At 49.4% G+C, this 25,134-nt stretch overlaps 2 protein-coding genes across 2 annotated transcripts; both read right to left on the reverse strand.

Annotated features, from left to right (window-relative positions):
* Positions 1 to 1,424: 1,424 nt before the first annotated feature.
* Positions 1,425 to 10,436, reverse strand: tbk1 (TANK-binding kinase 1). Its single transcript, XM_080518132.1, has 21 exons — positions 10,170 to 10,436; positions 9,174 to 9,281; positions 8,918 to 9,058; positions 8,719 to 8,848; positions 8,464 to 8,645; positions 7,903 to 8,063; positions 7,694 to 7,804; positions 6,564 to 6,743; positions 6,278 to 6,474; positions 6,123 to 6,181; positions 5,942 to 6,033; positions 5,451 to 5,552; positions 5,288 to 5,366; positions 4,610 to 4,731; positions 4,460 to 4,536; positions 4,212 to 4,251; positions 4,020 to 4,121; positions 3,718 to 3,814; positions 3,533 to 3,633; positions 3,368 to 3,439; positions 1,425 to 2,328 (listed from the first exon to the last, which is right to left on the reverse strand). The coding sequence occupies exons 2-21, from the start codon at positions 9,258 to 9,260 to the stop codon at positions 2,289 to 2,291; spliced, it is 2,172 nt and encodes a 723-aa protein (XP_080374258.1). The 5' UTR covers positions 9,261 to 9,281; positions 10,170 to 10,436; the 3' UTR covers positions 1,425 to 2,288.
* A 3,878-nt stretch (positions 10,437 to 14,314) lies between these two features.
* On the reverse strand, positions 14,315 to 24,965 carry lrp6 (low density lipoprotein receptor-related protein 6). Its single transcript, XM_080518567.1, has 20 exons — positions 24,847 to 24,965; positions 23,725 to 23,922; positions 22,697 to 22,893; positions 22,459 to 22,590; positions 21,810 to 22,206; positions 21,562 to 21,733; positions 20,714 to 20,930; positions 20,329 to 20,618; positions 18,917 to 19,143; positions 18,633 to 18,817; positions 18,067 to 18,393; positions 17,533 to 17,953; positions 17,255 to 17,445; positions 16,406 to 16,615; positions 16,203 to 16,328; positions 15,863 to 16,099; positions 15,643 to 15,753; positions 15,333 to 15,563; positions 14,887 to 15,199; positions 14,315 to 14,730 (listed from the first exon to the last, which is right to left on the reverse strand). Exons 2-20 carry the CDS (start codon positions 23,916 to 23,918, stop codon positions 14,418 to 14,420), a joined length of 4,491 nt encoding a protein of 1,496 aa, XP_080374693.1. The 5' UTR covers positions 23,919 to 23,922; positions 24,847 to 24,965; the 3' UTR covers positions 14,315 to 14,417.
* Between the last annotated feature and the right edge of the window lie 169 nt (positions 24,966 to 25,134).

A 25,134-nucleotide genomic window follows, 5' to 3' on the forward strand; every position in this document is an offset into this window, starting at 1 on the left:
TGATATCTTTTTGTTGTTATTTTCAACAACGCTCTTGATAATTTAGAATTTGTGATATATATCTTTTATCTAGAATTATAACCTTTGGGTCATTATATTTATTTGCTCATTTCAAAACAATGCTTAGATATTTGACTTTTATATGTTGTTTAGTTAAGCAGGTTCGATAAATGTTGGTTAGTAAAAGAAGATTTTGGGATGTTGTGAGATTTGTGGTGATTTCAAGTTTTTCTCCTGTTTATAAGAAATTTTTTCCACTATTTTGGTGGAGAAAAGTTTAACACAGAGTATTTACATCTGATTTGATGGCACAGTTTTCTTTATATCTTAAAGGTATACAGTACATCTTTTATGTGAAATGTTTTTTATCGCAAAGTTTAGGTTTTTACATCCAATAACAAAGCGATAAATTACTTTGTTTTAACTTTTATAAACACAGACTTTGAATTGAGACGTTTTGACCTTTTAAAAAAAAAATATATTTTCTTTCCTAAATCAATCTTTTTCTTGCTTTTTTTAAATTACTGGCAGTTCGAGCCTGAATGCACCTTTATGCTGCAAAGCATCACCCGTAGGACAAACTCCACATCCTCATCTTCATCATCTTCATCGCCTCACTTAAGTTTTAATTTTGTTTCAGCTCCTCAGTCGACTGTCAATTTATAACATTTGTTTTGTAGCCTCTTTGTGTTTTGTTGCATTTTTCTGTTGTTCCAGTGTCGATGTTTCTCCTCTACTCCTCCTTCCTTCATCGGCCTTCAACATGTCGGCTCTATAAAAGGAAGCGACGCCGTGCGCCTGCGTCCGATTGGTCCGATGCTGGCAGGGTTTGCTGTCGCAGCACGTTGCCATGACAACTGCATCCTGTTGCCTTGGAAACCAGCAGCGGCGCTGATGGGAGGAGGAGAACGAGGAGAGAGGGAGAGGAGTAATAAGAGCTCAGAAAATTGTAGCGAAACGTACTTTAAAGAAAAATTTGACAAAAAATAACCGACTTTAAAAAGAAGTAATCAACAAAAAAATCTTACATTTTTGGGGGGGATTTTCATTCATAAAAGTTAAAATATTCTCATTTTATACCAGAAACAAATCAAACATTTGATAACATGAAAAACTTCAAACTGTTTTCTCAGTTTGTGACACAAACCAAGAAAATTAAAGAGAATTTAACCATAAAACTGGGCAAAGTTAAAAAAAAAAAAAGTTTCTCTTAAAAGATTCACACTTTACAAACAAGAAAACACAAATGATAGATGTTGGTCAACCAGGTGAGTGATGCATTATCTTGTTAAATCACACCGTCTAACATGTTGGTGACTAGCGAAACCTTATTGAAACTGAGTGGTTACGAGAGCCAGGTTAGTGAAATGTTGGTTAACCAGCTCAAACGCAAGATGGGTGGAACCGACAGACGATACATTCAGTCAGTTTCTCATGTGTTTATTTGCTTATTTACAGGTTTTTCTCAATCTTGATCATTGACAAACAAAAACAAGCGTTTCCATGGCAACGTGGAGTTGTTTGTTGATTACATAACTGATGCACGATAAATAAAACACGAGTACTTTGACGATCTTATTTAATAGAAAGAGGAAGGAAAAAAGAAACAACCCTTTGAAATAAAAGTCACTTTAACGGACTTGTTAACCCCTTCAACACGTGTTTCTTTATGCAAAATGAAAAGGTTTTCTGTACATATGGAGTATTTGACGTAGATAATAAAATCAGGCAGAAAGCAAAATAACCTCTACTCACATTTAATAATAAAGAATAAAAAAAATTAAACAAATTATCTGTAATAAACCTTATTTCCACTAAATCTCAGCCAACACTTTCAATTGTACCGGCAGTTCCTCTTCTGTGTCTGTCCCCACCGGGGACTCACGACACCACCTAGTGGCCCAAAATAGTATTACAACACATAAACTGTAAGCCTGTCGGTGGACAATCAACATTTAGAGCTAAATTGAATCAAGATTGCACTTTTGACCTCCAGCTTTTCAGAATGAATGAATCGGAGACTTTGCGCCTTTTAAAACAATGTTTTAAAATTGACCCCCATCAGTCCCTCGGGGACGTTTGTCTGGCTCTTTGGAGGCGGGTGGATGTCTGATGAGGCGTCACCAGCAGCTCGGCGATCGCAGGAGGACGAGATACGTTTCAGGGAGTCGAGCTCGTCCGGTCGCTTGTCGGTTACAGAAATCTTCCTCTTGGTCACAGCGCGGATTTTACAAAAAAAAAGAAAGAAGAAGAAGAAGAAGAAAAAAAAGAGGACATTTTCACCACATTCATCCTCTCAGGCCACCGTCCAGCGTCAGAGTCCCAAACCTGCAGGACAAACATGAACCAATCAGACGGCTCCGTGTGGCGGCATCAGCAGAGTAATGGATTACAAGTTAGAGAGTAACTTAATACAACAAATGTTAAGGTAACATAAGTGTGATGTAATGTTTGAAAGGCTGCAGAGCTGCTCAGCATCTTCCTCCCACTAACACCCACATTATAGAGCATCTTCCTCCCACTAACACCCACATTATAGAGCATCTTCCTCCCACTAACACCCACATTATAGAGCATCTTCCTCCCACTAACACCCACATTATAGAGCATCTTCCTCCACTAACACCCACATTATAGAGCATCTTCCTCCACTAACATCCACATTATAGAGCATCTTCCTCCTCTAACATCCACATTATAGAGCATCTTCCTCCCACCAACATCCACATTATAGAGCATCTTCCTCCTCTAACATCCACATTATAGAGCATCTTCCTCCCACTAACATCCATAGTATAGAGCATCTTCCTCCCACTAACATCCACATTATAGAGCATCTTCCTCCTCTAACATCCACATTATAGAGCATCTTCCTCCTCTAACATCCACATCATAGAGCATCTTCCTCCACGAACACCCACATTATAGAGCATCTTCCTCCCACTAACACCCACATTATAGAGCATCTTCGTCCTCTAACATCCACATTATAGAGCATCTTCCTCCACTAACATCAACATTATAGAGCATCTTCCTCCCACTAACATCAACATTATAGAGCATCTTCCTCCCACTAACATCCACATTATAGAGCATCTTCCTCCACTAACATCAACATTATAGAGCATCTTCCTCCCACTAACATCAACATTATAGAGCATCTTCCTCCCACTAACATCAACATTATAGAGCATCTTCCTCCTCTAACATCAACATTATAGAGCATCTTCCTCCCACTAACATCAACATTATAGAGCATCTTCCTCCACTAACATCAACATTATAGAGCATCTTCCTCCTCTAACATCCACATTATAGAGCATCTTCCTCCCACTAACTGATGGAACTTCAGAAGGTAGTGCGCGACCTCTCTAAGAAGTGGTTGTTCTCCGCGAGCTCCTTGACGACGCCCTCCATCTCCTCCTTCAGCTTCTTCATCCTGCAACAAAAAAAACACACACGCGGTGGCGTCAACCGTGACGACGCCGGAGCCCGAGGACGAGGAGGACGAGGAGGACGAAGGGCGTCTTACCCCAGAGTCATCTCCACCAGCGTGTTCTGGCTGAGGTAGGCCTGAGGCTTCATGCCGCTGGACACCACGGGGAGGACCTTCTGCGGGAGCTGCTCCTGGAGCTGAAACAGCCAACGTCAAGCCGCCGGCGCCGCCGCCACACCGAGATCACGCCGACCCGTTTGTTTGTTTGTTTGTTTGTTTACCTTGATGGCTCGCTCCATCAGCATGCCGACCTCCTTCTCGATGCCGATCAGCTGGCCCGACACACTGAGCAGCTGCTTCCTGACGTGATGGACCTTCCTGTGAGCAAAAAAAAACAAAAATAAAACACACAAGACGCCATTTTAACAGGACGCTCTTCCGTCGCCGTGGTAACCACAGACGCTTTAAGAGGCCTGTGTTTCACAATAAAGGAGAGGATTTTACGACGTCGCGTGAGCCCGGCGTGTGACTGACTGTCTGTGCCCTCGGACCGCGTGTCCCATGATGCACCGCTGCGACTCACCTCATCCACTCCTCGCTCTTGGAGATGAAGAGGCGGTACTTCATGGCGCACTCCTCGGTGAACAGGGAGCGGGCTTTACTGGCATGGAGGACCAGCTTCTGTCTGTGAGAGGAACCAGAGACCATCAGAGACCATCAGAGACCAGCAGAGACCAAAATACGAGGACCTCTACTGGAACAAAGAAGAACTTACTTATCAAACTTGTGGATCTGCTCCTCGTTGTACGGAAGACCTGAAACACACACACACACACACACACACACACACACACACACACACACACACACACACACACACACACACACACACACACACACACACACACACACACACACACACACACACACACACACACACACACACACACACACACACACACACACGAGTTGTGAATGAAGTCGGGTTGACGTTGGACTTTCTGAAGTTGGATTGTGACTCACGTCTCTCAGCTTTGTCCTTTTTGAACTGTTGGTAAATTGTCGTGATGGCGTCCAGCAGCACTTTGATCTTCTCCACACTGCAGCACACACACACAGAGTCACACAGAGTCACACACACACACACACACACACACACACACAGGGCCTTACTTCCTGTCCTCGGGGTGTGTCCCCACTTGTTGCGTCCAGCCGTCCGTCAGCAGGCCTCCGGGCAGGAACTTGCTTTTGATGTCCTGAGACGTCCGTTCAATGGGATCCAGAGAGCCTGAGATCTAGACACAGCCAGGGGGCGCTCATGAGCACACACACACACAGTATACTGACATTCAAACCCGCGGTCCAGGAGGCCCTGGAGGACGTTTCAGGCTTTGTCCGGGGACGCTTTTGTCTTTGTGAGAGAGAATAAAACACTGCGTGTTTGTAAAGCAGCCCTGTGTGTCTGTATGGAGGCGGGAGTGGACGTGTCCTCCAGCGTCCACCGTCTTCACTGGGATTAACTCGTATAGTCAAAGCACAAACGTCCTGTTACAATATGTTTAAACTCACACATGACTTTGTAAGTTTTAACATTGAAATCGGTAACTTTCCTCAGTTTTCATCTTAAAATTGCAGATTTTTGACAGAAATTTTTGATTTTCCAGACGTTAGAGACACAAATTGCTGGTTAAGCTTCCATATTGTTTTAATGGAAGGCTCCCCGCTGTGTGGGCGTGTGGTTTAGTGATCGATTCATACATTTGCGGTTAAGTTCAAATCACAAGTTTTATGTACATTTTTTTGAGTTTAAAGAAACCAAAAAAACAGAAAGGTGACTGAACGACGACTCACTCTCAGGACTTTCTTGTGCATGTCGGAGATCTCGTCGTATTCAGACGACAGCATGTTGGCCTGCATCAGCACTTCCAACCTACACACACACACACACACACACACGGTGAGTCCTCAGCCGCCCCGCCCTCTGGGTGGAGGCGATCAGGCCGGTGGTCCTCACAGCTGTTCGGTCTTCTCCAGCAGCTGCGTGCAGAAGTTGCAGAGGTGGAAGACTTCGGACTTCTTGTGGAGGATCTCGCTGTAGTCCTCTTTCATCAGCTCGCTGCCGCCGGACGGGAAACACACACACACACGACCCACAATTTCATTTCAAATCAAATAAGTGTATCAACTGAAAGCTGTATGTATTTTCTAATCAAAATCGTCAAATCGCTGCATTTCTGTCCAACAAAAGTCTTTTTCTCATCTGGAATCTGGAATCTGTTCAAAAACATGAATCTTTGAATGTTTTTCAAGTATTCTTGTTGAAATTGTTAAATCCCAAGATACGAATTTTGAACAGATTTTCATTGAAAAACGTATTAAATCAGGTCATTTCACATTCGCTTCCGTCACCAGGGGCCAAAACGGAGTCTGCAGCCAATAGAACTGTTTGAATTGATAAGCCCCGCCCCCTTTTACCAAGGTTGTGACTCAGTTGTGTGAACTCACATGAGGCCCCGGACTCCTTTCCTCACCAGTTCCTGATAAACCAGCAGAGACTCCGACGTTTTCCACAAATGGCCGACATCGCCTGCGAAAGTCTGACAACAGCCGGCAAATGCGTCACCGTGGAAACTGAGGACAGTGCGTTTCCTGCTCCACCGGTTCGGCCCGGTGCGGGCGGGGTTACCTTTGCGTAGCTGGCGTCCAGGTCGAGGTCGTAGCGAGGCTGCACTTTGGGAGGGCTGGCTGCGGGAGGACAAAACACAGCAGGACTCAGTGTGAGCGTCTGGAAAACTCTCTTGGGGGGAGGGAAGGGTTAACGGCGCTGACGAGATCCCTTACGGTCTTCGAAGATGAGGCCGACGGTGGCCACGGACTCGCGGCTGACCAGCATGATGGGGTTGTCCCTGGAGGTCTTGGGGAAGGTCTTGGCCTGGCGGTTGGGGTCGAGCGCGAGGCGGCGGCCCTCGTACAGCAGCTCCTGGTTGTGCAGCGGGATGCTGCTCCGGCGGCACAGCAGCTCCTGGAACAGCGCCGCACTGCGGACACGGTCCGGGGACAAAAGTCACGACTCAGACGGTCCAATCGGGTGGCCAGCAGGGGGGGGGGCTGGGGGGGCGGAGCTTACGTGTTGTACTCATGAATGTAGACGTGGTGCAGCGTGGCCTGCTGCAGGCTGAACACGTAGACCACGGTCCGGTGCAGGATGTCGTTGGTCTCGGCGAAGAACTGATCGAAGCCCCAACACTTCTCCTGATCCGCCTCCAGGATGTTGGCGAGGACCGGGGTCAGGAGGCTCTGCAGACCCCTGAGACCAGCACGGACCACATCAGAGGGGGGGGCGGCGGCTCGGAGAAAACGTCTACACTTTCAGCACTCATCCATATATCACGTTGTATCAATGCCACCCCTGTGCATTAGGGGGCGACGTGGAGCTCTAACAGTTTGGCTGTTTGTTCTTTCAACCAGCTCCTGATGAGTAACTGCACCACCCTGTGGCAAAAAAATGGTATTACAATAAAGATGTCAGGAGTGTTCATTATCGCTGCAAATATTTGAGGGTACGTTGACCTTGTTTTTTTAAACAAAGTTACATATATATGTAACTTAAAACATTTATCACCGTCACTAATCAAACAGTCTTTAGGTTTATCAAATGACTGAGAAGCTAGTTTGGTGAAACGGGGTAAAAAAAAGAAAAGGCTGAAGAGGACCCAAAGTTGATCCCTGAGGAACTCCAGAACTATTTGTTACCTAGAAATAAAAAAATAAAAAAAAAGCCAAAAATGTCACAGAAAGTTTTGATCTTGCTGAGCAGAAGGATGATAGTGAAGTTGAACACCCATCATTGTGAACCGATATAAAAGTGGGTGTAACACAAGGCTCAATGTGAGACTGAAACTACAGGAAAATACATTCCACGATATTGAATATTATTAATAGTTACTGCTGTCGGAAGCAGACGGAAAACCTGTTGTGTGAAAGTGTAAAGAAGGAACCAACGTAAAGACGATGAAGAATAATGAGACCCATCAATTTGTTTCAAGCTGAAAAGTGCAGAGGACCCAGAGGTCGTCCCTGAGGGACGCCAGATTTTATCGGTATAAAACATGTGTCTTTACAGCGACGACTTGCGCAATATGCATGTGGCTGGTTTTTAATGGTGGTTTTTATGGTCCTTACCAACCTTCCAGCCACAGATGATAATCAAACCCTTGTGTGTGTGTGTGTGTGTGTGTGTGTGTGTGTTTTCAGTACTTGGACAGACTGCAGGACACGGGCATCTCCGTGCTCCACTCGATCTTCCCGTTCTCACACTTCTGGTGACCGGAGATCGTCCCTGACGGCTTCTCCGTGATGATCTTGTACCTGAAAGCACGGCGAGGGGGTTGAGCGGCGAGCGGCGAGCGCGTCTCCCGTCGTCGCCTCTACGCCGCGAGCACGCGTGGTGCCTTTGGCTTTCTTACATCACTTCCTTGTTCCTGCGCGGCCCCTCGAACGGCCTGAAGGGGAGGCTGCCGGTGGCGGCGTGGTAGAAGGTGACGCCGATGCTCCACAAGTCCACCGTGGCGCCGTACTTCTTCTGGTGGTCTTTCCTCAGCACGGCGCGCTCGTACATGTCAGGGTGCTGCAGGAGGAGGAGGAGGAGGAGGAGGAGGAGGAAGAGGAGGATTTAGCATGAGCACGTCAGTCAGGTGTGCTAGATTACCTCTTTTGTACCAGGGGCATTTCTTTCATGGGTGTGTTTCTCATACCAGCAACGTTCAAACTGAATACAAGGTGCGCTTGTTTTCTTCACCAGGAACATTTCATCTTTAACTGGGCGCATTCGTCATCATTACCGGGTGCGTTTGTTTTGCTCACCACACTGGGTTTTGCAAAATGTGAGTGTGACTGTGTTTTGCACACAGTTCTGTTTGTTTTGCTCACCTGCAGCGTGTTGTAAGAGGGTATGTTTGGTTTTTCGGACCGGGCCGCGCTCATATTGCACACCGGGTACACTTTACAGGCGTGCTTGTTGCGCTCACCAGGTACTCCTCTGTGCCGTACAGCGAAACAAACTGCTCGTCGTCCTCCAGCTCCCGGGCGGCCCCGAAGTCGGTCAGCTTGTAGATGGAGTGCCCGTCCTCGCCGATCACCCTCATGATGTTCCCCGGCTTGATGTCCCGGTGGACGATGCCGTACTCCCTCAGGTGGTTCATGCCGGCCACTGCGGGAGCCAATCAAGAGAGAGCTGGAGCACACGAGGGCCGGGGCTTCCAGGGAGGCGGGTGGAGACTCACCGACGTCGTGCAGGACGATGAGGAACTCGTCCTCGGGGAGTCCGTACGCGTTGGACGACTCCTCCAAGACGGTGTAGAGACTCCCGCAGGGGCAGTACTCCATCACCAGCACCTTGTGACGCGTGTTGGACTGAACAGAGACGCTGGTGTCAAGAGTTTGCTGACGGGGGGGGTGGAGCCTCCCGGAGCGCCCACTCACCTCCTCCTCCACGGCGAACAGCTTCACGATGTTCTTGTGGTTCAGCTTCTTCAGAACTTCGAACTCCCTCATCTGGACGTCGAGCGGCCGCAGGAAGCTCAGGTTGTTGAAGACTTTGACCGCGTAGAGATCGCCAGTTTTCTACGGAGACACGGCGGAGAAAAAAAAAAAAAAAAGGCGGAGAGAGAAAGTCAGGAACGGCGCCGACTTAGTTCTCGTTCACATTCAGAAAGAAGTTGAAGACTGAGGCGGATACTTTGTGGCGTCCTCGGTAAACGTTGGCTGTTGCTCCCTGACCCAGCAGGTCTGAGATCAGCCACAGGTAGTTGGAGGTGCTCTGCATCGTGACGGCAGCAACGGGACCCTGCGCGCGCGCGCGCACACACACACACACACACACACACACACAAGATAAGATAGGGATCAGACCAACAACCTTGATGAGACCACGACCTGCTCTACCGACTGATTAATAGTCAATAATCCGTCTATAACTACTATAGAATGAAGCAACCTCATCAAAATCCTTAGATTACGTGTTTTAAAACCCACAAGTAAATATTAACGTTCTCATCAATAAATTAAAGCATCTTTACTTCATAGTTAATTAAACTGATCGACGACTAATTCTGGACTGAGCTGGTCAGAGTACAATACTAGCATTTCTTCTCATCAAAGATAACTTTAAGGATTAACCCTGGGTTTTCTGTACTCGGATGTCAGTTCACTTCTCACCGGGATAAATCAACCCGGTAAATAATAATGGCCTCGCTGACAAGAACTGCAGAAACGTGAGCTTATGGAACGCAGAACTACTCGTGCCGTCGCGGCGATGAATTAATATTCCAACACAAAGTTCACTCGCACGGAGGAAACTCAGCCAACTGGATGGAAAAACCAAAGGTCAGGCCCCAGGACTGATCAATACCAGGTCATCACTGTGAAACCAGCTGCTCAAAATGAAAGCTAAATATATTCGAATTGGAGCTTTAAATGATACATAATGAATAATAATACAATATAAGAATAAGAATAATATAATACAATAATAGAATCACTCATTTTGAAAAGTTAACAGGTCAAATAAATAAATAAATAAATACGACGTTAAATGATCAGAACACGACGTCAATGTTTACGTGGTGACGTCACACCCGTGTGGGGAAATTCCCCGTGTTTTAGGCCCCGAAAAAACACGCAGAATGACATCTCAATGACGCAGCAGTATATGTCAACGCGTCGATTCTCTCACCGGTTATTTGTCTCTTGTTTGTTTGTCTCTCGTTTGTTTGTTGGTTTGAACGCGGAGCTGCTCGAGCTGGTTTGGAGTCGCGGAACCGCGACGCGTCTCTCCGGCCCGGACCCCTTCACTGCTCCTCCTCGGTCCTTCCCCCCCCCCCTGGTTCTCCTACCGCCTCTCGGGAGCTGCTCCGGTGTTTTGTCGTCCGTTTGTTTGCAATCGGCTGTTTTTTCGGTCTTGTTTATTTCCTCACCTTCTCTCCGCAGTCGAGCCCTCTGCTTCCGCTCTCTGCTTGTCATGTGACGGGTCGTTGACCAATCACATTCAGGGAAAGGCCAGGCGCAGGGCGAGAACTCCCCCGTAATCGTTGAAATAGACACGCAGACGGGCAACTGTGACACGAGAAATTTCAATTATTTGATCGAATTTTTCTGATAAATAACAGAACATGCTTCAATCACAGCGAAGTGTTATTACAAATAGTGACGTCAGACCGGTGAGCAGGTAGCAGATTCAGGGAGTGGCCAGTGAGGACCAATCAGAGTGCGGCTGTGTTTGGTTATTACGGTAAAAGCGAAATCGAAAGGCAGAGTTTACATTTTGACATAGAAAATGGTAATAAATACACTAAATCCCCAATCACGTCCCCACAAAATAAATACAGCGTCTTGGATTTCCAAACAGAGTCATTGTCTTAATCTATTAACAAATCAGACAAAATAAAATCAGTGATTGAGAACGGTTTCAGTTTCAAAAAGGTGAAATCACAACTCAAACACAAACCCAATTTAACTTGTCAGTCTTATTGAGCATGTTTTCTGTTTTAAATAACCTACAAAGTACTTTCACTTATTTCTGACAGTAAAGTTAGAAATAAAGTTTGATAAGAGAAATGAATAGTCAGGTCGAGAATATAATGTAAAATGGGAAATAAATCAAAAGTCTGAAAACAAATTAAGTAAGAATAAAGTAATGTTGTGAAGCTCAATATTTTTTATTTTATAGATTCTGCATTATTAGAAACAGAGGCATATTGTGGAATTTTAATGTTTTAAAGTCACAACTATATATAATAAGTATAGAGATAAAAAAGAGCCAATAGTCAAAACTTGAAAAAGAGGATTAAGAAAAAAAAACAGTAAAATATCTAAATCCAAGAGCAACATTTCAGAATTTTTATTAATCTTTTTTTCTCAGTTCTTTAAATAATATCCTGGGCTTTTTGAGGTATTTTCTATTCTGCTTTAATGTGACCACAGAAGTTGGTTTTTGTTTTGGTGAAAACAGAAATGACGACACAAGAGTCAGAGGTCAAAGTTCACTCACTTTATATTTAACAAAAAGAAAAACTAAAATAAATCAGCATTAATGACTTACGACAGATTCTGGTGGCAGCTGTTTGGACGCGACAGGTTTCGAACAAGAACAACGCTAGCATCGGAGAGATCAGACTGAGCGCAGAACCTCGGAGCACCATTAGAGGGCGATGCTACCACGGCAACTCTCCCATTATAGAAAAAAAAAAACAATTCAGACAAAAGTGCTTCCATACAAAAACAGCAGAAAATGGCCTTAAAAAAAAAAAAAAGTTTTACTTTGTACTTCCTGTAAACATTTTCTGACCTTGGGCGTCCATGAAAACAGGTTAACCGGGAACAGACATGAGAACTTCCTGTTTCAAAGTAAAATACTTCCTCATTTCAAACAACTGGAAGAAAGGTTTAGAGAACAAGAATCACCTGACGGCGTTTCAGAGATTCAAACTTTGGTTAAAAAAAAAAAAAAAAAAAAAACTCGATTTTTCTGACTGCATCAGAATCACATGAGGAAAAAAAACAAAAAACCGAGGAAGGATTTTAGCTTGAATTTTCACATTTTACTGAAAAGCTCAAAAAGTTTTGACTGATGAAAGTCAAAGCATCTGGAAGAAAATTAAAAACCTTAGTTTGAAATCAAAATTCAGAAAATGAGGTATTCAAACATTTTTCATGTAAAAAGAAAAAAATGAGATTAAAGTTCAAATGTAAAAAAAAACTTGTTTTAATATTTCACATTTTTTTGGACAAAATTTCAATAACAAGCAAATTTTTTAACTCAAAAATTGTGTGAATCTAATTTAAAACATCTTTAAAATGTGAGAATCCGAGTTTGTTGCTGGATTTCACTCAGTTTAATTCCAGTTTGTACTGCAACTTCCATTTCCTTTCAACACGTTTGATTTTCTACGCTTTTAAAAACATTCGAACATAGAAGCTGAGGTCCGAGGTTTTGACACGAAGAGATTTGTCCCAAGTTTTTATGTTGTACCGAGAAAAAAAAAAAAAAGTAAAGTGCAGTCGAGAAACTGTAACAGACGCATGTCGAGACGTAGATGTACCACAGGAAGGCGCCAGCGAGCAAAGAGGTTAAAAGATCACCACCGGGGGGCGCCAGCCCGGCTTGTTTTTAACCACAGACTGGAGAAACGGCGCCGACGCATTTTTATTTTAACACACAAAAAAAAAAAACACCCCGGAGCAGATTTTTTTTTTTTGTAAGCTTTTTTGATAAAAACTCGTACAGACCACAAAATGTGGCAAACCTTTGCTGAACGCGCAAAAATTTTCTCGTCAGTTATTCGTACACAGTTTTAAACAGAGGGTTTCAAATGTACACGATTCCAACACGTCTTCAAGTAGTTCAATTGAAATTGTCCCCTGATTTTAAACTCGCTTTCGTTGGAAAAAAAAAAAAAAACCTCTTGAAACTTTGGAGTTACTAGTTAGTGACTCACTGCACCCTCTGGTGGTAGAAACAAGGAACTTGGTTTGCACATTTATATTATAATCGATGTAACAGTTTTAGGCAACAAAAAATGTCCGACTGTACCGTTTAAAGTTCAGAAGTGACAGAATCTGAAGATTTTTGACGGAATAAAAATAAAAAAGAAACAAAAAATAAAACATTTCCTGCGGTTCCTGAACACATCACTGACATTCTTGAAGACAATTTAATTAAAAGCTTAACAGGAAAAAAATTCAGAAGTTTAAAGATTGTCGTTAAATTCATGCTGGTGGTTTTTTTTTCTTGTAATGTGACGAACAAACAGAAAACTTAAAAAAAACAAAAAAACAAAGGCTCCTCCCCCCCGCCGTGGTTCAACCTGTGGTCCTGACAGCTGCCCCCAGAAAAAGGTTTGGAGGATCCTTCACACACACGTGGAGACGGCCTGATGGGGTAGATTGTCAGCGTTTGTAGAAAAATAGAAGGAGGCGGTATAAAAAAAAAAAAAGACGGAATGAAGAGTCGGATGGAGATTTACAAGTCGTTTCTATATAGCTTATAAATACGTATCTACACAATATGTGGTACAAAAATACTATGGAGCATTTCCTGGGCACTGAATCCTCTGTGGGAGTTTCCTCAAAGTCACGATAAAACAAAACAAAAAACAAAAAAACAACAACAACAAAAAAAAACGACATGAAGCTGCGTCAGGCACGAGATCGTCTTCTCCATGGAGACGCCGCCGCCGTCGCCGCCCTGCGCTGACAGGAAGTGCCGCCGGGCATTTTTCCGATGAGAACAGAAAGACACAAAGTGAGTTTTGGTTTAAATCCGTCTGAACGTCGGCGCCGCGGGTTCAGGGTGCGAGTCACGGAGCGCGAGCTGAGGGTCGTTCGGCGGCGGCGCCCCCCGGTGGCGGCGACGCCCGACACGTTTCCGGCGCCTCCCGCCGCTCGACCGCAGACCGTGACTCACACCCTGACCGCACGCTTCGTACAAACTGGTTTCAGAGGAGGCTCACCCCTCCCCCCTCCTCCGGAGGCGGGGCTTCAGATCCTGTCTCCATGGTAACAGGCTTCGCCTCCCGTGACTGTTTGTTTTTTGGCATTGTTTAGGTGGAACGCCCCGCTGATGATGATGTGATTTTTTATCTTTTTTTGTCCTTCAGCCTCTTTTTCTCTCTTCTGCTTTAAGGCAACTTATATTTGTGATGATTTTAATAAAACCTTTTCTTAAAAAAATGTACAAATTTCTTAATACAAACCTCTATGGCGTCATCAGTAAACACTGTATAGAAAATATATAAATATGTTTTTCTCTGTTTGTACAAATGTTCTGCAGCTCCTCTTTCCCTTTTTTTTCCCAGCCTCCTTCAGTCTCTCGTTCCCATTCTTCGCCTCATATATGCACAATTGCTATTTACAGTGAGGGTGGGGGTGGGGTGGGGTGGGGTGGGGGGGGTGGTGTTGTTGGGCGGAGCTGTTCGCGGCAGGCTCACGAGGAGTCCGTGCAGGGCGACGGCGGCGGCGGGTACAGGTGGTGCGAGTAGCTGCGCTCGGTGTAAGGCGACGGCGGGCAGCTCTCGCAGTTCTCCTCCGCCGACAGGTACTGGCTGCGGGGGGTCGGCGGCGGCGGGAAAGGCTCCGAGTCGTAGTTGAGGTCGCTGGTGTAGCCCTTGGTGGCGGCGGCGGCGGCGGAGCCGGACTTGAGCGGCGCTCGGCGTCCCGGCGTGTAGTCGCTGTCGCATACGTCCGTGCTGCAGGGGGTGGTGGGCGGGGCGAAGTGTCGGTAGGTGTACGGCCGGTAGCTTCGCGAAGGAGAGACGGAAAGTTTAGTGTGACTGGAACAAACAACCTTCAGTCTGAAGAGGTTAAGAGACGATGGGAGGACGTGTGGGGTGAGACTGTATAGAAGTACTGCACGTGTGACAGAAAGAAGTGTGTTATGAGTTGAGGGTCGGTACCTGTAGGACCTGTGAGTTGACGGACTGTTGGAGGAATATCCGAACTCCATGGTGTACTGCGAGCGCACGGTGGCCGAGACGGGGAGGGTTGAGGATCTGAAAGGCAGACGCAGCGTTAGCATGTGACGGGGGGCGGGTGGGTGGAGGGGGGTGGGGATGCCTCTCTGGTCGCTCACCGGTGGGGAGTACGTGCCCTTGGTGCTGGACGAGCTGCTGGACGACGCCCCGGTGACATGAGCGCGGTCGTACGGCGGCCCGCTGCTCCCGCCCATGATGCTGAGGGAGCCGATCACGGACTTCCCGCGGGACATTCCTGCGGACAAGACGCGAGGTTGGAGGTGTGGAGGAGTCGGAAAAAGGAGCCGTCGCCAGATCGTGGTGCACGGTTCTCCCAATTTGGTCAAGACTGTACTGTTCGGTGCGTAAAGCACAGAGGTTTGTCTCACCGGGCAGCGAGCTGGACAGCGAGCTGGGGTGCGGCACGTAGCCCAGCGGCACCGACGACGGGCCGTGGACCACGAAGTCGTTGGTGACCGTCTCGCCGTCGTCCTTCATCTGCGGGCAGTGGACGCGCTGGCACACGAAGTACACCGTGCCCACCACGAACAGCGTCAGGACCACGGCCACCACCGAGATGATGGTGTTGTTGGGGGGCGGCGGCGGCTCCTCCGTGGGGTCTGAAACCACCGAAGAAGAAGAGTTGGGAGAGGATCTAGGGGGGTCGGGGGGGACACGGCACGGGTGTTGGGGACTCACAGCAGCCGATCTCGTCCGAGTTGTCCGTACAGTCCATGTTGTGGTCGCACTTCTTGTGCTTGCCGATGCACTGACCGTTGGAGCAGGCGAACTGGTCGGCCGGACAGCGAACTGCACACACGGAGCGGGACAACGGTTCGTCTTCAGGACAACGGTTCGGGGAAGCCGACAGAAGATTTGGGGGGAAACAACCCAGCCCCTCCCCCTCCCCCCTCCTCACCTTCACACTTGTTCTCGTCGGAGCGGTCCTGGCAGTTGGCGTCGCCGTTGCAGCGCAGGCTCTGGTCGATGCACTGCCGGCTGTCGCACTGGAACTCGGCGTCGGAGCAGACGGGGCAGTCCTCCTCGTCGCTGCTGTCGTCGCACTCGGGGTAGCCGTCGCAGCGCCACGCCTGGGGGATGCAGTCCACCTCGCCGGAGGTGCAGGAGAACTGCTCGGGGGAGCAGGTGGGAGGCTCTGGGGAGGGGAGACGGCGCGCAGAACGCTTTCAAGGTCAAGCAGACGACCTTTAAACCCCCCCCCCCCCGACCTTACGAGGACGTTGCGAGTGCGGCCATACCTCCACAGGACAGCTCGTCGGGCAGCAGCACCAGGTGGACGGGGCAGGAGCAGCGCGTGGTCCCGTCTCCCTTCACGATGCAGATGTGCGAGCAGCCGCCGTTGTCCCACGTGCACGGGTGTTTACCTGCGGGGGAGGCGCAGCCGGAGTGTGAGTCCGGCGGCGCGAGCAGGCGCGTTGAGGCGACCCGCGCCAAGACTCACCGTACTCCCGCATGTCGAGCTCGTGCACGGCGTGGATGTCGCTCAGGTAGGCGATGCGCGCCTGGATCTTGGTGCGGCCCTCGCGCGTGGTCTTGTCGATGCGCTCGATCATCTGCTGCTGCTTGTCGATCCAGTACAGGTGGCTGCCGAAGACGGTGAGGCCCACCGGCTGCAGGATGTTGGAGTCGGCGATGACGATGCGGTTGGCGCCTACAGGGGGACGGACGCAACACAAACAAAACCAGGGAAAACAAACGGTTGGAGGGCAAAAAACTTCCAAGGAAGAAAAAGGCAACAAAACGGGAGAGGAGCTGAGGGGGAGGGAGGCGGGGGGGGGGGGGGGGGGGGGGGGGGGGGAGGATGGAGAGCGACACACCCGCGTCAGAGAGAGACCGTCTGCAGGAAACAACAACCAGGAGACTGACAACTGTCAAAACATCAACAACTGTTAAAAAAAAAACTAAAAAAATACCCCAGAAATCTAAAAACGGTGTGAAAAAAATAACAAAACACCCAAAAACTGAATCAGAAAGAATTAATTCAACACTATTAGTTGACAAAAAATGTAAAAAAATAAAATAAAAAATCAACCAGGAGACAAAAAAACAGAAGAAACAAAAATGAGACGACTAATAATTGCAAAACAAATTGTGAAACAGGAAACAAAAAACTGCGAAATCAAAAAGAAACTCTGTGAAAATAGCAAACTTTAAGACATTTAAAAAAACAGAAAACAAAAAAAAAACAGAAAACAACAAACGGGAGACTTTTGAAAGAAAGAGCAAACGGGAAGTGAAACGCGTGAAGACCTTGCGGCGGAGCCACACGCTGGCGGAGGCGCCGACTCACCGGAGAGGTCGCTGCTCTCGATGCGCCGCAGGTCCGAGTCCACCCAGAACAGCTTCCCCACCTGGTTGTCGATGGCCAGCGCCACCGGCTTCCCCAGGCCGCTGAAGAACAGCACCTCGCGCTCCGTGCCGTCCAGCGCCGCCCGCTCGATCTTGGGCGAGCGCTCCAGCAGGTTGGTGAAGTACATGTAGCTGCGGGGGAGGAGGAGGAGGAGGGCCGGGTCAGAACCTCATGATGGCTTTTGAAGCCGAGGGGAAACCGCCGCCGATGTCACTCACCCTCGCTCGGGGTTGACCACGATGGCCCGCGGCTTGTCGTGCTCGCCGTGCAGCACCACGCCCACGCGGCTGCCGTCGGTGCGCGTCACGTTGATGACGTTGGTCACCTCGCTGGTCCAGTAGATGAAGCGGCTGTAGATGTCGATGCTCAGGTCGTACAGCTGCAGGCCGCCCCCGCCGGAGGCGCCGCCCGGCGCCGCCGACACCACCGTCATGCTCTGGTTGCCGTCCTCCTGCGCCCGGCGGACGACGTTCTGCTTGGAGTCGATCCAGTACAGCTGCTTGTCCAGCGGGTCGTAGTCGATGGCGCGGACGTTCCGCAGGCTGTGGATGGGCAGGATGATGTCGGGGCTCTGCTGCTCGTCCATCACCATCCTGTTGATCGCCGTCTTCTGGCTGAACAGCAGGAAGGACGTCGGCGCTGCAAAACGCATTCAACCGTCCGTCACACGTTTTACAATCACTCGTTTTCTTTAGCCGGCGATTATAGCTTTAATTCACAATTCTTCTAGCGTGAAGTGGGTGCGGCCTCACCACTGCAGGTCTTGTTGTCGTAGTTGAGGGAGAAGTGGGCGGGGCACCCGCAGACAAAGCTGCTGACGGGCACGGCGAGGCAGAGGTGCGAGCAGTGGCCGTTGGTGGAGGCGCAGGCGTTCCAGCCGCCCTGGCGGGACGAGTGGAAGACCAGGATGTCCATGACGTAGTCCAGGTGGCCCTGGATCACCGTGCGGTTCTGCCCGCTGGTCTTGTTGGCCCGCTCGATGCTGCGCTGGCTCCAGTCCGTCCAGTAGATGTAGTCCTGGTACTGGGTCAGGCCGAACGGGTGCGGCAGGTCGTCGGCGATCACCTCGCGGTCCTGACCTGTGACGCGCCACCAGAAGCGCACGCAGAGGTGAGGGAGGCGGAGCCACGCCGAGCGCACTCGTTACAGACGGAACCGGGAACGCAACTAAGCGGAAACTGGGTCCTGAAACCAGGTCGGGCTTGAAGCAGTCAAAGCGGCTAAAAATCTCAAAGCGGACTGAAAACGGGTGCGGAAAAAAAAGACAAAAAGAATATTTTAACCACCAAATCCAGAATTAAATCACGGTTCTGCTCACCGAGCATGTTGGAAGACTCGATGAGTGTCGTGTCCAGGTCCGTCCAGTAGAGGCGCCGCTCTGCGTAGTCGATGGTCAGCCCGTTGGCTCGGCCCACGTCGGCCACCAGCGTGATGCGTCCCGTCCCGTCCATCGCCGCCCGGTCGATCTTGGGCTTGCCGCCCCACTCGGTCCAGTACATGTACCTGTGGGTGGGACACGGGTCAACACGGGTCAATACGCGTCGCCCGACCGGATGACCTCGGGTTCTATTGCACCCTGCAGGGGGGGAGGGGGTGTCTCACCCCTCAGCGGGGTCCAGGGCCAGCGCCCGGGGACTGTCCAGGTCCTTCCAGACCAGGACCTGCCGGTGCTGGCCGTCCAGCTTGGCCACCTCGATGCGGTTGGTCCCGGTGTCGGCCCAGTACAGGTTCTTCCCCAGCCAGTCCACCGCCATGCCCTCCGGGTAGTCCAGGCCGAACTCCACCACGTGCTCCAGAGCGCTGCCGTTCATGAAGGCCCGCGAGATGGTCTGCAGAACCACACGCCACGTAGAGAGTTAGAGGGAAATGGAACTAGTAACGAGTACCTAGTTCTGCTGCACATGCTCAGTAGATTTCCCAGCAGAGTGTCTCGACTCCGATACAGAAACTCAAAATGGTCCGACAAGACTGCAGTTCATCCCGGAGGGACGTAAGGAGGCAAAGCCACCCAGAGCGCAGTGCCGCGACAAAGAGCTGGGGTAAAATGTAGGCGTGTGTGGAGCGCCGACAATTCCGGGAGGCTTCGGCGCCGACTTGTTGAGAGTGACGGCAAATTCTAGTGAATTACGCAACAACTACAGGACATTGAAAGCCACAACGCTCACACTCATGGTTCTAACAATCCCAGATCTCCCACATTTATCTTCCATTTTAATAATGTGCAGCGATAAAGGAGCTGAGAGCTGCAATGCATTATGGGAGCTTCTGTTTGTCGTGTTTTAAATACAATTATTGGGGGTTATATTGGGTTTGTAGTGTTGCTAATAATTGTGTTGTTGTTGCTTAGTTCATGTAGTTTAGTTTATTAGTTGTAAGTTGTCAACCAGCAGTGAAGATAATTCAGCCACAATTATTTCCTATGGCATGGCCGTCGCAAAAAGATGCATTCTAAAAGTGTGGAAATCAGACTCGCCACCACAATTTGAGGCTTGGCTCAGGGAATTTGTTGGGATTTTACACATTGAAAAGTTGAGGTATGAGGTCTCAGGAAATGTCAGGCTGTATGGGGACCAATATTAAGATATCTGAAGCTGTAGTTGATCCCTAATATCTATAATTGATGTGGACAATGTAAGATTAGCTGGACATTTACATATTGTTAAACAACTTTATAACCCCTATGTGAGTCTGTTTTGTTCTGATCCGTTTTGTTTTTGTTTGTTGTTTTTTTTGCTTTGTTTGGATTTGTGTATTGTTTTTTCCTAATATTTTTCAAAAATACTTTAAGGAATATTATTTGTTCTTAAGGCACCTTGATGTTTAATTGTATGGATGCTAATTAAGCAATATTTGTTTCTGTATTTCTACTGTCATGTTGTAATTTGCCTTGTTAAAGTAAAAAAACTCAATAAATATATATATATATATATATATATATATATATATAAAAAGGTCGCCGACCCCTGGACAAGACGGCAAAGAGGGGAACGCGCCGGGCGGGAAGCGGCGCCCACCTTCAGCGTGATGTCGGTCCAGTAGATGCGGTTGTCGGTGACGTCAAAGTCCAGCGCCGACGCCTCCTTGACGCCGGTCAGCGGGATGGCCACGTTGTTGTTGTTGGTCTCCAGGGAGATGCGGCGGATGTCGGTGTGGCGGGAGAAGAGCAGGAAGGCCTCGGGGACGATGCAGGTCTTCATGTCGGCGATGAGCTCCAGGCCGATGGGGCAGCCGCACTGGACGCCGCGGGGCTTGTAGAGGCAGAGGTGGCTGCAGCCGCCGTTCGCTTCCGCACACGGGTTTGTACCTGAAGGGGGGGGGGGGGGGGGAGGAGGCGTAAGAGGTGTTCAGAGTCGGGGGGACGGTGGAGCGTCTCGTGGTGTGTTCGGCGTCCCGACTCACCGTGGACCTGGTGCACCGACGTGGCCTTGAGGCCCATGAGGTCGGGCAGCTGGTCGATGATGACCTGCCGCTCGGCGGTGCGCTTGTGGACGCGCTCGATGCTGCGGCGCTGCCAGTCCGTCCAGTAGATGAAGTCCCCGAGGAGCGTGAAGCCGAAGATGTGCGGCAGGTTGACGTCCACCATGACGCGGCGGCCCGTCCCGTCCATGTTCATCATCTGGGGAGGGAAAGAGGGGGGGAGGGGGGGTCACCGTCACTTTAAACAACTGACGTCCTGAAGCGACGTATTGAAGCTCAGTCTGTACATTCGTCTTGCAGAATGTCGTCAGGCTGATATTTTGATGAGACATGAGAGAAATCCGTGTTGAGATTTATGGAAAACTTTGTTTTTCTTCCCGAGTGAATCGTGACGGAGAAAATTAAGGGGAGTTCCTCCGAGCTGTTCTCAGACAGCGGGAGCAGAACTTTGGTTCCCGTGGAGGCACATTAGAAGATTTGTGTGTGTGTGTGTGTGTGTGTGTGCAGCAGGAATGCGAGGAATCTGCACAAATGTGTGATTGGCTGATTCGCCGCGGCCCCGCATGGCCCACCGCCATCTTTGTTAACGTTCCTGCGAGAGGCGCAGGGGAGGGGAGGAGAGTGAGAGGAAGAAGAGAGGAAGAGGAAGAGAAAGAAGAGGAAAGCGGGCGGAGGAGGAGAGCAGAGAAGGAGGGAAGGAGGAAGAAAAGACAAGAAAGCGAGGAGAGAGCGGCTCCCCAGGCTCAGATGTGCTGCTCCAACGATAGGAGTCATGGTTTGACCCCCCCTCCTCCCCCTCCCCCCCCCTCAGCCCCAGCAGAGCCTCCCACCTCGATCTTGTCCGTCTTGGCGTCTCCCCAGTAGATCTTCCTCTGCTGGTAGTCCAGCGCCAGGCCGTTGGGCCAGCCCAGCGACGTGTTGACCATCACCACCCGCTCCATCCCGTCCAGGTCGGCCCGCTCGATCTTGGGCACCTCGCCCCAGTCCGTCCAGTACATGTACCTGAAGGGGGGGGAGGGGCTTATTCAACCTCGGCTCTTAGAAACCTCCGCTATCAAAGTGGCGCTCCGTAACTCACCCGGCCTCGGGGTCCAGCACGATGGCCCGCGGCTCGTCCAGGTCCTCAGAGATCAGGATCTTGCGCATGGTGCCGTTGAGCCGCGTCACCTCGATGCGGTCGGTGCCGGTGTCGGTCCAGTACAGGTTGCGCGCGACCCAGTCGACGGCGATGCCGTCCGGGTGGCTGACCTGCGACGTGACCACGAACTGCGCGTCGCCGCCGTCCAGCCGCGAGCGGCGGATGGCCTTGACGTCGTCGTCCGTCCAGTAGACGTAGCCCTCCACCGGGTCGTAGTCCACGGCGATGGCGTGGCGGATGTCGTCCACCTGCAGGATGATGTCGGTGAAGTCGGGCATGTCGAGGGAGATGCGGCGCAGGTCGGTGCGCCGGGCGAGCAGCAGCATCTCGGTGGCGCCTGGTGGGGGGGGGGAACGCAACGAAACAGTCAGGTCAGTGGGGTTTTCAAAGTAAAATTTAAGCACGCACACACTTAGACTTAGACTTTCTTTATTGTCATTGCACAGTACGTCACACAGTGAGGAACTGGCAACGAAATGTCGTTGCTTAGCAACCGGTAAAAAAGGCATTAAAAAAAAAAAAGTTTTTAAAACACGCAAAAAAAAAAAAGAGAAGGTGTCGATGTTGGTGTGTGTGTGGACGTCCTCACCGTGTCGGCAGGTCTTGCCGTCCTCCAGCAGCTGGACGCCGGTGGGACAGGCGCACCGATAGGACGGCGCCCGGGGGGACAGCAGGCAGAGGTGGGAACATCCTCCGTTGTTCAGGGAACACGGGTGGCCGACTGCAGGCGCAACACACGACGGGGGTTACGACCACACGCGCGTTCGTCCGACGCGTCGGTTTTTAAAAGGCGTGGATGGCGAACGGGGATCCGGGACCCGACTCACCGTGCAGCTGCCGCTCGGCGCTGAACACGTGGATGTCCATCGGCGAGAAGATGTCGGAGTGCACGATGCGCTGCCCGTCGCCCGTCTGCTTCCGGCACGAGTGGATGGAGTGGGTGTTCCAGTCGGTCCAGAACAGCGTGTCCTCGTACAGCGTGAGGGCGAAGGGGTGGGGCAGCTCCCCCTTGACCACCACCTCCCTGGACACAAGCAGGCAAGGAGGTCAGACACACCCCGGGGCCGGCAGCGAGCCACCATGTGGCTCTTTGGTTCTACCGGCTCCGCTAAAGCATTCTTTAAATTAATAGAAAAAATAAACATTTTATCTGATGTTTGACTCACTAGAGTCATTTTCTAAAAGACTCTTTATCTCTTGGCTAGAGAGGTTTTTGAAAAAAAAAAAGGCATAAGTGAAATGGGGAAACTAGTTAAAATGATCAGAAACAGGAGCATTTTTTTTAAGAAAAAACATAAAAAAAACTTCAAATGATAATTTTTTTTTTTTTTTTTACAAAAGGGCATAAAAAACATAAGAACAAAAAAAAACCTCAAATGATAACAAAATTAAAAAATAAACAAAAGGGCTTAAAAATAGAAATGAGTAAAACGGCTGAAATGTAGAAATTCTGAAATGGAATAAAATGTTGAAAAAAAAAAAGTCAAAAGTATAAAATCAGGTACAAAGAGCTGAAAATTAAATATTTACTATCCTGAATTGTTACTGAAATTTAATAGAGGCAACATAAGTTTTTGTGCGTGCATCAGAAGTATATATTACATTTAATTGGCTGATTTAGTCTCATTTTAAAGGTCAAACTTTAACAACAGCAGCATCCAAATCGAATAATCCACATGGTACATCTTGAACTATTGTTTTGTGGCGTCAGGTAAATTTGATTTTGGTGGAAAAAAAAAAAAAAAAAAGGGGCTACAGACCCATGAACTACAGTAAAACTAGATTCCAACTGGACATAAACTGGACCAGAAGTGTATTGAAAGGGGCCGAGAAGGGGTCCGGGGGGGAGGCTCACCTGGAGGACCCGTCCAGGTTGGCGCGGTGGATGAAGTTGTGCTTGGCGTCGGCCCAGTACAGCTTCTGCAGGCTGTAGTCCAGCGTCAGTCCGTTGGGCCAGTAGATCTCCTTGTCCACGATCATGGAGCGGTTGGTGCCGTCCATCCCCGCGCGCTCGATCTTGGGGACCTCGCCCCAGTCGGTCCAGTACATGAAGCTGAGGACGCAGGCGGACGGGGCCCGTCAGACGCGAGCGGATCGAGAGCCGGACTCGTCAAACGTGATCAAAAATGACTCGTCCAGAAAGTCGGAGTGACCCGAGTCAAACCACATCAAGTGGTTGTTTACGTCACTCGTTTATTAAGCCTCACTCACGCTAACGTGACATCATTGACCCGGAGACGCTGTGATCCCGACTTCACCAACTGACCTCTGGCTAAGCCCCGCCCCCAAATGGAAACCAACCAGTAGCATTCGACTATTAGCCGCACTCGGACAAACAATCTCAGCTCCGTCGACAAGCATTAGACATGACGACACTCCTTTTTTTGTTGTTTTCTAGGCTATTTCAATCATTTGAGACGTAAAAATGAAAAGTTATTTTCATTATGTTGCCGAGATCCGGCCAGACTCTCCTGCTTGAGCCTCCGTGAACGAAGTAGATCTCCTGAACTCATCGTGGTGAAAAACACCTCAACAATTACAACATAAAACGACTACGATCTCAACATAAAGCAAAATTTTATGAAACCTTCTGGAGTAAAATACAGTGAAATGTCCAAAAGTGCAGTTGCGCAACAGGTGTTTCTACAGAAATCCCTCCGATTTCTTTTATTTATCAATGTTTTATTTTAAATTTGCACCATTAGCTTGGTGATTGGGCCGCATTGGAGCCTCTTGCGGACTGGCTTTGGCCCGCTGGCCTCATGTTGGGCCCCCCTGCTGTGCAGACCATACACTATGTGCCGCCGACGCAGTCGTACGAGTCGGCCTTTAGCCTGAGCGCGGCTAGCGACTAGCACAGCTAGCAGCAGCGGGCTAAGGGACGAGACGACGGTTAAACCCGTAAACTAACAAAAACGCCAAAGTTGAACCGTCCAGTCCTTGACCAGGACCCCCCGCCCCCCCCAGCGAGACTCACCCCCTCAGTGGGTCCAGAGCGATGGCCCGCGGCTGGTCCAGCTCCTGCCAGAACAGGACCTTCCTCAGCGTCCCGTCCAGCTCCGCCACCTCGATGCGGTTCGTCTCCGAGTCCGTCCAGTACAGTTTGCTGCCGAGCCAGTCGCACGCCAGCCCGTCGGGCGAGGCCAGGCCCGGGATCACCGTCTCCACGCCGCCGCCGCCCGCCGACTGGTTGAAGTATGTGCGCTTGATGGCCTCCTCGCTCACGTCGCTCCAGTAAATGAGGCCGCGCGAGAACACGTAGTCC

This window comes from Blennius ocellaris (genome assembly GCF_963422515.1).
Source record: "Blennius ocellaris genome assembly, chromosome: 22".
NCBI lineage: Eukaryota > Metazoa > Chordata > Actinopteri > Blenniiformes > Blenniidae > Blennius > Blennius ocellaris.

Excerpts from the sequence above, each read along its gene's own strand:
- tbk1 (XM_080518132.1), bottom strand. The coding sequence starts at position 9,260 with ATGCAGAGCACCTCCAACTACCTGTGGCTGATCTCAGACCTGCTGGGT. Across the intron at positions 3,440-3,532 it reads CTGGTGGAGATGACTCTGGG|GATGAAGAAGCTGAAGGAGG; the intron begins GTAAGACGCCCT and ends TTTTTGTTGCAG. Across the intron at positions 2,329-3,367 it reads AACAACCACTTCTTAGAGAG|GTTTGGGACTCTGACGCTGG; the intron begins GTCGCGCACTAC and ends TTTGTCCTGCAG.
- lrp6 (XM_080518567.1), bottom strand. The coding sequence starts at position 23,918 with ATGTACTGGACCGACTGGGGCGAGGTCCCCAAGATCGAGCGCGCGGGG. Across the intron at positions 16,100-16,202 it reads CGACGAGCTGTCCTGTGGAG|AGCCTCCCACCTGCTCCCCC; the intron begins GTATGGCCGCAC and ends TCCCCTCCCCAG. Across the intron at positions 15,200-15,332 it reads GCTGTCCAGCTCGCTGCCCG|GAATGTCCCGCGGGAAGTCC; the intron begins GTGAGACAAACC and ends TCTTGTCCGCAG.